General features: G+C 40.6%; 2 protein-coding genes across 7 annotated transcripts in view; one reads left to right on the forward strand and one right to left on the reverse strand.

Moving 5' to 3' along the window:
* Positions 1–2819, forward strand: part of irf7 (interferon regulatory factor 7) — a 5220-nt gene extending 2401 nt beyond the window's left edge. Inside the window, exons 4-10 of one of the 2 annotated variants that reach the window (XM_046038507.1) lie at positions 6–103; positions 227–278; positions 412–519; positions 655–857; positions 1697–1898; positions 2010–2125; positions 2243–2819. In XM_046038507.1, the coding sequence (XP_045894463.1) occupies positions 6–103; positions 227–278; positions 412–519; positions 655–857; positions 1697–1898; positions 2010–2125; positions 2243–2431 (968 nt within the window). In that variant the 3' untranslated portion in view covers positions 2432–2819. The remainder of the gene's footprint in view (positions 1–5; positions 104–226; positions 279–411; positions 520–654; positions 858–1696; positions 1899–2009; positions 2126–2242) is intronic. The other variant, XM_046038506.1, reaches the window with a different exon arrangement.
* A 2686-nt stretch (positions 2820–5505) lies between these two features.
* phrf1 (PHD and ring finger domains 1) overlaps positions 5506–14776 on the reverse strand; it is a 14175-nt gene continuing 4904 nt past the window's right edge. Inside the window, exons 1-11 of one of the 5 annotated variants that reach the window (XM_046037699.1) lie at positions 14634–14762; positions 14356–14480; positions 14007–14200; positions 13596–13718; positions 13206–13360; positions 10803–12684; positions 9399–10687; positions 8468–8544; positions 7946–8077; positions 7643–7771; positions 5506–7465 (exon numbers count right to left, since the gene is read on the reverse strand). In XM_046037699.1, the coding sequence (XP_045893655.1) occupies positions 7301–7465; positions 7643–7771; positions 7946–8077; positions 8468–8544; positions 9399–10687; positions 10803–12684; positions 13206–13360; positions 13596–13718; positions 14007–14200; positions 14356–14480; positions 14634–14751 (4389 nt within the window). In that variant the 5' untranslated portion in view covers positions 14752–14762 and the 3' untranslated portion in view covers positions 5506–7300. Of the gene's footprint in view, positions 7466–7642; positions 7775–7930; positions 8078–8467; positions 8545–9398; positions 10688–10802; positions 12685–13205; positions 13361–13595; positions 13719–14006; positions 14201–14355; positions 14481–14633; positions 14763–14776 lie in introns of those variants that run through there. The other 4 variants (XM_046037698.1, XM_046037697.1, XM_046037696.1 and 1 more) reach the window with 4 other exon arrangements.

A 14776-nucleotide genomic window follows, 5' to 3' on the forward strand; every position in this document is an offset into this window, starting at 1 on the left:
TGCAGACATTTATGAAAGACTGCCAACACAAGACTCCCAGGAGGATTCTGACATCGCTCTAGATATCTACAGCTCTCCCACAGAGTTCCCCTCAGGAAATGAGGTGCAGTATTGCCTAGAGGACACTTTCACTTCTGTTAATTGGTTTATTATCAAGCGTTTCTTTGTGATGTTTGCTGCGCTTCATAACTTATTAAATAATACTATGCATTTTTCCTCCAAACAGCACAATCTGATTAACGATTTCATGGCCTTGGATCTTGTCAACCTTCCATCAGGTACAGTGTCTTATGCAAAGGGTCATATATAAGTCATATATGTTAATAACATCCTCTCCCCTTGTTTATGATTTTATATGGTTTATAATGAAGGTAAAATGTAGTTAAATCTGCTTTTTTATTGTCTTAACAGAGGAGCAACCGTGGGCAGAGAAGCCCTATTCAGCTGTTGTTGAAAGCTATCATGTAGCACCCGAGAACCATCCACTGCTGTTACCAGATCAGCCGTCTTACTACGTGGGTATGTTCAGCCAAATTAAATCAAGATGACTTTACTGAAATCAAGTTCTATACTGGGAGGAAAGTTTCCAAATGATTTTCTGTAAAGATGTGATCCAATATGATGTTTATTGTTACATGTTTTGTTTTTTTACAGCAAATCCTGAGCCGGTCCTCAACTCACCTCTGCAGCCAACCATATATGACCTGGAGATCTCCATCCACTACAGAAAAAGAGAAATGCTAAAGGGCACATTCCACACTGCCCGTCTCCAGCTCCACTACCTCCATGAGGCCCCTGAGCTCAACACCAATCATCTCTGCTTCCCCTCCACTGATGATCTATTGGATCACAAACAGGTGATTACATCAGCTGGACACTTTGTGGGACTTAATGAAAGAGAAATCCACCCAAAAATACTGAGAAACTGTTACGAAGTATCTGTAAATATATATAAAATAGCAAACACTTTGGTTTTGAAAGGGGGCTGTAAAAAGTCTTATGTTTGCTTCTCCACAAAGAACTTGGATCAGTTTTAATTCAGAAATGGGATTTTGTGTTAGTCAACAGTTTGAACAGACTACCAGTGAGAAAAAATGGAAATCCATCACAGGAGGAAGCAATGTCAAACTTGCCACTGACTTTAGCCACAGTAAACAAATAGAAAAGTAACACAATGCACTTATAAAATGTGCTTTGAGTGTGGAATGTACCTTTCTCAATCTTGCCTTGCTGTGGCTCTCTCCATCTATAATCCTTCGACCCTCTGAAGGTTGTCAAAAGTCTTTCAGGAAGAAAGTCACTGACTGATTGTGCAGTAAGGTTAGCAAACACTGATGGTGGAAAGAGGAAATGAAGACTTGTTTGGAGCAAGCTGAGTAGCGCCTTTTAGTAATATAGAAATAAATGCATGTCAGTGAGGTAAGGGCATCCCCACCGGTTATAAATATTCTGTCTCATTCAAATGCATGACACAACCGCACACCTGCAGGATCCTGTCTCTGAAAGTCCCCCACTGAATACTGAATTCATGGAAAGTTGTTACGCCAAAAAAACAAACAAACATGTATTAACCCATAGAAACTGCTAGAATTCAATGAAAAGTTTATATACTGTATAATATGCTGCTTTACATCCTCAATGTGACAAAGATATTTTAATGTAAAAGTTTTTCTAATCACAACCTTCTATTTACCAGATTGAATTCACCAACCGCATCCTTAACAGCATCCAGAGAGGTCTACTCCTGGAGGTACGGGATACCGGTATCTATGCCTTGAGGCAGGACAGATGTCATGTGTTTGCCAGCACCAGTGACCCCAGTGTGGCTCACCCAGACCCAAGAAAGCTGCCCCAGAATACCATGGTGGAGCTCCTCAGTTTTGAGAAGTATGTGAATGGTAGGTATGGATCTCTTACTCATTTATATTCATTTTTATTGTTAAATTTTAATTGACTGCAACAATAAGTTTGCTCTGTGAAATAAAGGGCTCTACCTGTATCTGTTTCAGAACTGAAACAGTTTAAAGACAACAATGGGCGCTCTCCGGAATACACCATCAACATGTGCTTTGGAGAGAAGTTTCCTGATGGAAAACCTTTGGAGAAGAAGCTTATCGTAGTCAAGGTAACACCCTTTCCTATTTTTCCTGAGCTTCACCTCAGAGACGTGTACAAATTTCTGTTCAGCTGCCTTCAGTTATGCAGTTTTTAAGTGCTGTAAAATGTCGCTGTCGCTTTGTAGGTGGTCCCTCTGATCTGTCGACACTTTCATGAGATGGCCCAGATGGAGGGGGCTTCATCTCTTCACAGCGCCAACGTCAGCCTACAGATCTCACACAACAGCCTCTATGATCTCATCTACTCTGTCTTTGGTCTGCCAACAACTGAAGAGACAGCACGGGCTGCTGAACCTTTTCTCCACCAGATTTGAAATTTGATCTCTCACTCATCTCCGATGGGTACTGTTTCAACTACCTAACTTCACCCCCCTGCTTTGCATGATCTATTATTCATTTTATGTTCACGTTAGTCAAAAACTGTATGCAAAAGCTGTTATTTTATCACTACATAAGTAAAAATGGACTCCCCCACCATTTGACTGTTAACGTTACTCAAAGGCCAATGGCCTTGCCTTAGAATAAACTGTTATGGTTACTGTAAATGTCAAATTATCTCTAAATGAAATGTATAGTTTGAATGAAATTATATGTATGTACCAAATGATGCCTAAATCCATGTAACATGTAAAGGTTTTGCTTTTTCATCACGAGTTTGTAAAATGCAAATGAAAGTAAAGTTAAATAAGTTTTTACATGTCATACCGCCAGTGACTATAATATTTTATATATATATATATATATATGTGTGTCTGGTGAAATGTTTTGCACTTTGTTGAACCCTTTTCCCCCCTCATCAAAAAGCTATGTCAGATCTTTTTTTTTACTAAAACATTGTCCCTAAAAGAAAATGCAAATGACTGTTGAAAAGAGTCTGTGGTGACTCAGTCTGAAATGTAACACCAAGACATATAAAGGCTGATTACAGGCATTAAACTAGAATGACCACCCACAGTGGTACACCTCTGCCAACCAGTCAGGTAGCAGTTTACACCCATGCCTGTCCAGACTTCTATGTGTGGTGAATACTTGGAAGGAACTAAATAATAAAAATAATAATTGTATAAAGTCTATTTTTTGGCTAAATGGAAGTTATAACTACATAAATATGATTCCAGTGAATGTACATTGTTGAACTGATTACTTAAGTATTATCATAGATTTCGGTTAAGATTCTCAGTCATCCAGGTCATAGTTATCCAAGGAGGGTTAAAATCAAGGGCAACTGGACTTGACTGAAGATGCTTGAAGACATTTTGCCTCTCATCCAACAGGTTTCTTCAGTTATCATACAGTCAGGTCCATACATATTGGGACATCGACACAATTCTAATCTTTGGCTATATACACACCACAATTGATTTGAAATGAAACGAACAAGATGTGCTTTAACTGCAGACTTTCAGCTTTAATTTGAGGGTACATCCAAATCAGGTGAACAGTGTAGGAATTACAACAGTTTGTAAATGTGCCTCCCACTTTTTAAGGGACCAAAATTAATGGGACAGATTATCAATCATAAATCAAACTTTCACTTTTTAATACTTGGTTGCAAATCCTTTGCAGTCAATTACAGCCTGAAGTCTGGAACGCATAGACATCACCAGACGCTGGGTTTCATCCCTGGTGATGCTCTGCTAGGCCTCTACTGCAACTGTCTTCAGTTCCTGCTTGTTCTTGGGGCATTTTCCCTTCAGTTTTGTCTTCAGCAAGTGGAATGCATGCTCAGTCGGATTCAGGTCAGGTGATTGACTTGGCCATTGCATAACATTCCACTTCTTTCCCTTAAAAAACTCTTTGGTTGCTTTTGCAGTATGCTTCAGGTCATTGTCCATCTGCACCGTCCATTGAGTTCTAAAGCATTTGGCTGAATATGAGCAGATAATATTGCCTGAAACACTAAAGAATTCATCCTGCTGCTTTTGTCAGCAGTCACATCATCAATAAATACAAGAGAACCAGTTCCATTGGCAGCCATACATGCCCACGCCATGACACTACCACCACCATGCTTCACTGATGAGGTGGTATGCTTTGGATCATAAGCAATTCCTTTCCTTCTCCATACTCTTCTCTTCCCATCACTCTGGTACAAGTTGATCTTTGTCTCATCGGTCCATAGGATGTTGTTCCAGAACTGTGAAGGCTTTTTTAGATGTTGCTTGGCAAACTCTAATCTGGGCTTCCTGTTTTTGAGGCTCACCAATGGTTTACATCTTGTGGTGAACCCTCTGTATTCACTCTGGTGAAGTCTTCTCTTGATTGTTGACTTTGACACACATACACCTACCTCCTGGGGCCCGTTCTTCGTACGTTACTTAAAACATCCGAGATCAAATGAGACATCCAAGATAATATCATCGGCCGAATCATGATCTGGCTAATTGGGTTCTTCGAACACACGTGCCGGTTATGATTAGTACAGCTGGATTGAGTTATCGGAGATAATTGCGGGTTCATGCGCTGGTTTAAAAGGGGATTTGTATCGATAGTAGAAACACTGATCAGCAACGCTGCTATTGGCTGTTCACCATGGCCAAAGAGCGCGCTCAGTTTTTCTCCGCAGCAGAGCAAGAGTTATTGCTAGAAGGATATACAGAATTTGAAAAGTTAATTAAAACGCCAGGGAACACCTCAAAGTGTGCAAAAGCCAGGAGAGAGGGCTGGCAAAAAGTTGCAGACAAATTAAATGCGTAAGTGCTCCATGTTATGGTTCTATCACTTATTACAGTATATATTCTTGTATTTTAATAATTTCATAATTGCTTAATGTCAGAGCCACCTCAGGACCCACTAGAACATGGGAACAAGTAAAAGTGAAATACAAGAATATTCTTCAAAATGGTAATCTTTTCTACTTCTACTGTTTAGTCTCTTTTTTTGATGTGTAACCTCTCTATGAGCTGCAGGTGATACTCATTCCGATTCGTTGTTTGCGGTCATGTGATTCTAATGAAGCAGGAAGTGAAAAGTAGCGTGGACAAGATGGAGGAAAGCCCTTTCCTTACCTAGTTATTGTTTGCTCCTTGTGTGTCCCAGTCAACGTGTGTCAAATCTGTAATCAAAAAGTCATTCTTAAATTATGGCTAAAAACCTATTTTGAGGTCACAATGACCTTTGAGCCAAAAGTGTCACACTGATACGTGAATAATGGCCAAAAAATGTCATAATGATGTCACAGGAAAGTTGACCTTTGACCACCAAATTAAGATTTGATGAAATTCCCTTGAGGCATTCCTGAGAGATCGTGTTCATAAAAATGGGACGGACTCACAGCCATAAAAAAAGTACATTTTCAGATGTTACCACTTCAAACACCAAATCCTTACAACAAAAATATGACTACAGGACAGAATATGAGTTGCATTAAATTGAGACAAAACCCTACTTATCATCAGTGATTTATTGTCATCCATGTTTTCTCTTAGAAACACCTGGCCGGTTTGATCAAGGCAATGCAGAAGAAAAAGTAAAATACATTCAGATAAACATGAGCACCTGTTTTTCTTTTTAGATGCTTCCCCTCCTTGTCCTAGGCTGTATAAAGCCAAATTAAATGTGACAACAAAGTACAAGGCAAGTCCAACCACCCACCTGGTTAGTCTTAACAGTAAGCAAACAAAAAATGGTGAACAAGCTTATCAGTTTTTCATAAAAATTAAGGAGCAATGCAGATTAGTAATGGTTATCACCAAGAGTAAGGTTTAGGCTTGAGTGACAATGACAAAGCAGCCTTAATGAGGCCGTATTTTAATACTGCAGACATCTCAAGGTTAATACAGAGAGTATACTTTCAATGTCCCTAACTAAAGGCATGTTTCCTTCCATCATACCTTCCTTGGAAAATGCTGTGACTGTGAGATATTCCATTATTTTTCTAATATATGGGCAACAAATGTATCTCACAAAACCATGAAATTATGCAGATAAAATTAGCTCAATAGTTATTAATAAACATTAAATACAAAACAAACTTTATATGGACAGTGACGAAATGTAAATTTTTTTTCAAGTTAATGGGGGCTGCAGCTCAGCCAGAGTCTGCATTATAATCTCTTTCACTCCAAAATAAAATCTATATTACCTACTGTATATTGTGGTCTCCGTTGTTTAAACACAGAATGCCCGAAAACAAATAAAATCTCACTTATTCAGAGAAAGTTTATTTATTATTATTACTTTTACTTGTTTGGCACAAAAAACAAAATACCCGCTAGTTCTCTAAAAGCTGATTTTTCTACATTTCAGGGTTGAAAAAAGAATAATGCAGAGAACATAAGAAAACAAGTATGCTTAAAGGGAACAGGCTGTTCTTTGAGAAGAGTAGTTCCATTACTCATTTTCAACTACTGAGCCAGAATTCACCTGTAGTACACTTGACTAGATTTAGTTCATTAAACATGGATGTTAGAGGTGTGGGAGACAGATAACAGAGGCTTTCAAATACAAACATAAACCAATCAACTCTATAAACAAGAATCGTTGATGTCAGTTATTCGCAACAGGCAACACAGATGAAAGAAACATGTAAGTGGAGATACCAAATCTATATTATTTACAACCGAATCTAAAACTGCTTAATTACTCTGCTGATAAATGTTCTACAAAAATTGCATAACAGTGTCTTTCCTTAATACGACAAACTTCTTAAATATGCATACTCTTCATACTTTTACACCACTTCTTAACAAACAAAAGGAGTTTTGCCACTGAAATACCCCTTCCCTCCCACAAAACAAAACAAAAAGCCATAGAAAACTCAAAGCACGCTGTATCCTCCCAGTGATATGCCTGTGGAGAAAGCTACCTGATTTATCACTCCGTGGAAGGGTCTTTGAGATTTGCCTCTTTAAGGCACAACCTCTAGGGCTCCTATTAAGTATCTGAGCTGTACTACACAAAAACACCAGTTCTTGGCAGTGACAGTCCAAGTACAAGACACCAACAGGTGCTGTTCAAGTGATCGACAAAAAAAAAAGTTTGTCCTCAAGGTTATTTTTAGATAGAAAGATTATAGAAAATGTTCCATCTTGAGGCTGAGGAAATCTTAGTTAACCGCTTAGAATGGGTAAGCCGGAGAGTTTGAGATCACAGCCAGTGGTAGGACACCAAGTAAAACATTGTATAACGTACGAATGAGTGTTGCGAGGGTGCAGCTGTCCTTGTCTGTAGTTCACACCTCCTCACGGACTGTCAGAGTTTTTCATGGCGTCAGTCTGAACCTCCTCTGACTTCCCTGAATCCTCCCCTTTCTTGTGTTTCCTAGCATGTTTGTATTTGTCCACGTACGCCTTCACCAGATTGCCCACCTTGACAGGGTTGATCTCCCCGCTCTTGCTGTGGCACACCTGATGACCAAGAACATCAGATAATTGCATATAAATTCTCTAAAAAACCTCCTTCAACTGAACTGATAATCTAAGACACTGAGAAATGGCTGACTTTATAAATCAAAAGCTATGAAGGGCTTTAAGTTGTTTGTTGGTGACAAACCTTTGACTATCTTGGCAAAATGTTTAACCCACCTTCTGAACGGCTTTGCGTAGAATCTCTTTGTATTCATCCTTGTTGATGTCCCTCCGCTGGTAGAAAGGCTTGATAGCTAGCTTCACCTCCTCTATAGCTCTCTCCTGCATGTGCAGCTTCTTCAAGTACTGCTGTCAGGAGTAAAACATCCCAAATGTCATTATAGTTTTCATAAACATTCTGCTTCTTTTGGGACGGTGTTCTAAAATCTATTCAAAACCAAATACGACATTAGACTACTTGAGATATTCAGTGTAAAGAACGAAACATTTAAAAGCCAGATTCACCTGGTCTTTCCTTACATCCCCTTCCTCTGCTTCTCCTTGTCCAGTGGTTGACAACCTCTCAGGATGTACAGTTTCAGATCTAGAGGAAGTACTGTGAGGACCAACAGCAACCTTCTTGCAGGAGTCACTGACGGTTCCAGTGATGTCCTGTGAAAGTCAAGAGAGATTAAATGGATGACAAGAAAATTACTAAAAGGTTACAGGAGGATAGAATAAAAGATAGATTCAGTAATGTAAGGCTGTTATGTTTCTTATACATATTACATGTCTATGGATGACATAATGACAAGGACTTAGTCTGGAAATAACATTAAATGTAGACAACAGTTTTGATTTCCACAGTATGGCTTTTACTTTCACTTACCTCAAAATCAGTTTCAGTTTTGGTCACAAGACTTCACCCAAACATTTGCTCCTTCTAGATAAAATCTGCCACCCTGTGGTCATTTCATTAAATGCTTAATGCACTTCTAAAAATATTAATAATAAGCTAGAAATTTAATGTTAACTCTGCAGTGAGAAGTAACTCTGTCCTACCTGACTGGAGGTCAAGACTGTCGAAGAGGGTCTGCGAGCTCCTTCCTGCTTCAGCTTCAATTTATACAGAGCCAGCTCTGTAAAAGAGAGAAATCAGAACATATTTAAATGAGAGGCCGATACAAAACACATTTTGATCTCCATCTCTGTCAAAATAAAGTAATTCAACTGTGTGTGTGCAATAGGCAGTGTATGACGTATTCAGACCTTTTACTTAAGTAAAAGTACTAATAACACACTGTAAAAATATGCTGTTACAAGTCCTCCTTTTTATTGCTTACGTAAAATTATGAAAATAAAATCAGGAAAATTTACTCAAAGCGGAAAAAGGTCCCCTATGACTGTTATACTATTATATATTTTATCATTAGATTAGTAATACTCGTGCATTAATGTAAAAGCAAGATTTTACTATTGTAGTTGGTTAAGATGGAGCACATTTTGAACTACTTTGAATCACACTAAAACTACAATGCTTGTATTTTTAAAACAAACATTATAAAACAATTAACAAAAAATTATTAAAATAATGAATTCAATAAGTGAAGCAAAAATTCACATTTTTACATGTAATGTAAATCTTAATGTGGAAAGTGACTAGTAACTAAAGCTGTCAGATGAATGTAGTGGAGTAAAAAGCACAATATTTCCCTCTGAGATGTAGAGGAGTAGAAGTAGAAAGTGGCATGAAAAGAAAATACTTGGTACAAGTACCTTAAATTTGTACTTAAGTACAGTACTAAATTTAGTTTCACCACTGGCAATAGGTGATTGTGTATGAATCTTGATCCAGACTCACTTTTTACATCTTTTTAATTCTTTTCATTTTCACTTCTATACGTTAAATGAGCCTGATCTGTTGCAGGATCGATGTCAGATTTGTGAGCAGCCAACAAAAACTGGTGTGGAGCTTTCTAGCAGCAGCACTTACTGCTTGCCGATTTCTCTGGTTGAGGCCCCTCAGGCTCCTGTATATTCCACGTGACCCTCTTCACTTGAGTTTTGGATTTCGCTCCCACTACAGTCTGCAATTGCTCCCCTACAGTCTTCCCCTCCTCTACTTCCTTTTCTTGTTTGACAGATGCGCCACTTCCCTCTGTGGGCTTGGACTTCACATAGTCCAGGTTGTCTAGCATCACGTCAACATTGAAGTCATCATCAGAGTCTGAGGGTTGCTGAACTTCCTGCTTTACAGGGTCCGTCCACTCAACAGTGTTTGGTTGATTGGTGGGGGCCAGTACCACTGGCTGAGACTGAGAGACTGTATCCTGGATGCTGTCTGCTGTAACAGGTGAGGTCAGTGTAGAAAAGGAGGAGACAGGGGGTAAGTGGCATAATTCTGGGGAACTTGGCTCAGATTTAATTGGAGTGATTTCACAAGTCTCGGTCTTGATTTCACAAGTCTCGGTCTTGATTTCACAAATCTCGGTCTTGATTTCACAAATCTTGGTCTGGATGGGTTCTTCTTTGTTTATTTCCTCATCTATGCCTTTGACTACCATCAAAGCATGGATGTCAGTCTCTTCTTTCTTAATTGGTTTAGTAATAGGATAATCTTCAAACCTATCAAGAGATGGTTGTTTTTCTTTTTTAATTTCTTTTCCAACCTTTGTCTCTCTCGCAATTTCAGCTGTTGAGGCCTGGCTGTCCGCCTTGAGGTCTTTCCCTTCCTTTTTAACTTTTGAGGCAGCAGTGCAGGAGGGGGTCTCCTGTTTATTCACTGTTGTAACTTTATCCTCTTTCAGGGAGCTTCGAGTTACACCCATGTCCTTTTTCTTGACCTGTGACTGTCTTGTGTCTTTAGAGGATGAAACAGAGGAACCTGAAGTTTTATGTGAACTCTTGGATGATGATCTTTCTTCTTTCCTTCTCTCTCTTGAGCTGGATCTAGACCTGCGTCTCCTCTTGTCTGTAGACTGTGACTCCACCTTGTCTCTGGAGGAGAGAGACGACTGTTGTGCTCGTGCATTGTCTTTCCTCCTTTCCCTTGATCTGGACCGCGATTTTGAGCAAGACGGACCACGTTTATGGTCCTTCGATCTAGATCTGGACCTAGAACGTGATTTTGACCAAGATTTTGAGCGAGACCGACCATGTCTCTTATCCTTTGACATTCGTTGTCTCTCACAGTCTCTCTCTCTGCCGTCATTTTTCTCCTTGCTCCTCTGTTTATACTTCTTCCTTCTTGAACGCTCTCTGCTGCTAGAGTTGGAGCCAGACCTAAAAATCAGTAATAACAGACAAAACCCTTAATCAAAACCCTGATCTTATCATCGAACAGACAGTTACTTAATAGTTGATACCAGGAATATTGGACAAAGTATAATAGATTTACCTAGATTGCTTCCTGTCTTTGGATCGGGACCGGGGTCGCTGTCTCTTTCTGTGAGCCCTATCAGGGGAATTTGACTGAGAGCTTTCTGAGGATGTGCGTGCCCTCCTCCTCTCTCTGGACCTTGACCGCCTTGAACTCCTTTCTCTGTCCTTCTCCTTTTCATTCTGCCGGCTTCCCTGGCCTGATGCATGATGGTCTCCTCTCCTGCCTCGGTCTGTCTCTGCCTCTGAATTGCTAGAGCGTTGCTCCTTTGAAGCTTGGAAAGTTTTCTTCTTATTGCCCAAATCTCGTGATGGGGACTTGGAACAGGATTTGGAATCCAATGTAGTTTCTGCCTTTTGCTTGCTCTTGGTGGGAGCAGAGCTGGATGCTGACGAATTATTATCCTTACAGTTGGGGGGAGGTCTACTGGGAGTTCCAACACGCTGTCGACTCTCCTCTTCTAGAGTCTCTCTCTCAATCTTAATGCTGTGATGAACAGGTGATGTGGTGTCTGCTGTCTCTATACAGCTTGAATTCAAACTTGTTACACTGTGACCAAACCTTTCAGCTGCATCATCTAACCCTGGCTCTTTCTTTACTTCAGTTAATGCTGTTTGTTTCTCAGTGTCTACTAATCTTGATTCTTTTTCAACCTTCACATATTCCTTTGAGCATCTGCCCGCCTGTGATCTGGTTTCCTGAGCTCTAGCCCCCACTGGTTCTTCCTGTGACACCTCAATCTCCTGTGTTTCAGTTTTCACATGAACCAGATCCTGCTTGTGTTGCATTAAAACCTCCTTGTTTCCTGAACTACAATCCTTCCTCTCGTGCGCGATGTGTCGGGAGCTACCATCCAGGCGTGCGCTCTCAGTATCTTCGTCTGAGCTGCTTGTCTCTGATAGCGTGGGATTAAAGGGATCATAGATATTATGACTGTCTTTTTCCTTTTTAACCGGCGTATGGGATGCCAGGAGCATCTGTTTATCCCTGTGCAGCTGTCTCTTCCTTGCTTCATCTTTCTTTCCTCTCCAGGGTTCCTGCATGCTGTCTCCACTAGTAGAGGGTGAGGCAGTGCTGAGCCGCCTTGAATGCCAGGAATTCCCACTGGAGTTAATACGGAAGCTCACTGCTGATGAAGTTGAGGAATAACGTGGCTGGCTAGCAGGAGAGCCAGTGGAGGAGGCAGAAGAGGAGAATGAGTTGGAGAAGGCCGATGACGAGCCTGCTCCATCAGGCCGGTGCCTCTGGGCCTGACCGTCAGCCCTGCCCTTTTGCTGGTCTACACTTTGTTGTCTTCCTTTGTCTCCAGCAAGGCTGTTCATGCCTGCTTCTGGCATGTCGTAACCATTACTACTGGTGGTAGAATTACTACTATTTTCCCTACTACTACTTCTATTACTGTCACTGCTGCCACCTTGACTAGAGCTCTCCCTTTTTATTTTTGGTATCCGAGGAAGCACTGACACGTCTACCCACATGGGCTTTGTAGCTGCTTTTTTAGATTGTGATTGTGATGGGGTCGTGCCCTTGCTCTTGGAGCTTGAATTTAGGGTGGGGTGGATGGATGAGAAGGGGCTGGTAGCTCTTACACCATTGGTTACCCGCTGACAAGGAGGGTGGGTGGGTCTGACTTGACGAGGTGGTTGAAAACTCAGGTGACCTCGAGGTGGAAATTCAGTATGGGGTGATGATTGGATGACGTTGGCTGAGGAGGGCATGTAGGGCAGTAAGTGAGAAGAGCTCTGAGAGAAAGGTCTGTTCAGGGAGCTATGGGAGGATCCTGGTAGGTCTCCGGTGTAGTGAAGAGATGGCGAACTGTCACCTTGGATGGGTGACATCACTGGGTTGATTTGGGTATCTCCTGAGCTACTGCAATCTGGCTTTAATGCAGATGGCATCGCTGAAAGAGAAAAAAATATACAAATGATCAACACATTTAAAGAGTGAAATAATCAAGTACTTTGCTTCTTTTGCTTAGTTCAGCAGATTAAACTGACTTACACAATGTAAAATGAGTGTTGAGTGGTTGACACCAGAAAAAGTTTTAGGCTCAGTCAGTTCTGCTTCCGAGAGTGAGGAATAACTAACTCACTGCTAATGCCGGAGAACACAAGCAGCACTGCTGTTTCTTATGTCACAAGATTCAAGACAGTTTAAAGTTTTATTTTCACCAACTTCACGTGCATTTTACATAAAGCAGTCAGGCTGAAGTTGTCAAAAATTCAACAGCTGGATTTAATGTACGTAACTATTTCAAAAGAACCCATTATTTTCATGACAGGTAAGTGGAAGTCAGATCTTTGGTCCTCTGTGCGCCTCTGTGGCTAAAGTGGCTAAAATCTCTAACCAAACAGCTACAACATATCTAATTAAATCTCGCCATTTAAACTTTGTGTTTCAAAATGTGCCAGGTACACTTACTTGTCTTTGCAGCTTTAAGGGAACCATCCCGATTAATAACGACATCAGAGCTGTCCATCAAGAGCATGCTCTGTCCTGATAGGATGCTGCCTAGCAGGTCAGGCACAGGAGCCGCCTCCACAACAACCCCTGACTGGGGGACATTCATACCCCTCCTAGTATGGCAAAGAAAACCTTTAATTAGATCAACCATATTTGTTAAGTATTCATCAAGCTAGATAACATCATCACAAAAACTGAGCCCGCTTAGGCACCTCAAATTTATGACAAACTCTCTCTCTATATCTATCTATCTCATATATATATATATATATATATATATATCAATCATGACATGAACATAATCATTCTTTTACAATTCTACACATTATGGCAAAAGGTAGATGTTACCTGGAAAGGCTTGCAGTGACTGGTCGAGCTACAGGCTGGTGAGAGCGAAGGGCAGAGCGAGAGATTCCTCGTCTCTTGGCCTCCAACAGCGATGTAACATGGGCTTGCTGCTCCTCTTCCTCACTAGCCAAATCAATACCATAAAGCACAATATGTTCAATAATAAATACTGCTAAGCTACATACTTAAATACACTAGCAGATGATAATAAACAAGCTTGGTTCAAAGTATGTGATAGGGAGTTTCCATACCAAGGAATCAGGATCACTTGACCAGTATGTGTGTGGCAGTTGTAACCACCTAAAGCATTCCCTACATTTTATATGATATCAGAAACATCCACAAGTGTGTGTGTGTGTGTGTGTATGTATATATATATATATATATATATATATATATATTCTATCTTACCGTTCCACAAATGGATCCAGGTCAAATGGATCTCCATAGATGGAGAGAGATGCAGCGCCTATGTCAGCACGCATGCTGCTTAGCGTGTGCTCTGATGGTCGGTACACTGTCGGAAGCGAAGAGCTCTTCTTGTCCTTTACAATTCTGAGATTATTAGCGATACGGCTTCGAGGAGTGGCTGCCTTTTTCAACATCTAATGGGAAAACGTAGGTAAAGAGTTTATATAGAGAGAAAAGCATCTTGTGACTACAAGAGAAATCTGTTAATTCTTGTAGTATTAGATACATCTAGCGAACAATTTAAAACCAGATCACTTAAATCTTAGACTGGTGTTGATGACACACTCACCAGCTTTTTTCTGGATTTAGTCTTCCTCACTTTCCGTTTCCTCCTCTTGACTCCTGTACTTCCCACTTGACCTTTCATACCCTTAGCAGAAGATGTATTCCTGCTCTTGACCTTTCTGCGCTTCCCTGTTCAATCAATCATAAAAGTTTTCCCTCATTACAAACACATCGTAGCTTTCTCTGGCTTTTCCTTACACCACATTTGTTCATGTGTGTGCTTGTGATCATGCTAACCCTGTCTGAAAATGATTACACATTTGTATGTGTATGCTTACTTACTAGTCTTGCGCCTGCGACTGGATGGGACATGAGGTGCAAAGTCACGTATATACACAGCCGTGTTGAGCCCAGCCACCACAGCATTAATAGTCTCATCCAGCCATGTGGACTGCATCATATACGTCGGAGCCAACTAGTAAGAA

This window comes from Micropterus dolomieu, linkage group LG22 (genome assembly GCF_021292245.1).
Source record: "Micropterus dolomieu isolate WLL.071019.BEF.003 ecotype Adirondacks linkage group LG22, ASM2129224v1, whole genome shotgun sequence".
NCBI lineage: Eukaryota > Metazoa > Chordata > Actinopteri > Centrarchiformes > Centrarchidae > Micropterus > Micropterus dolomieu.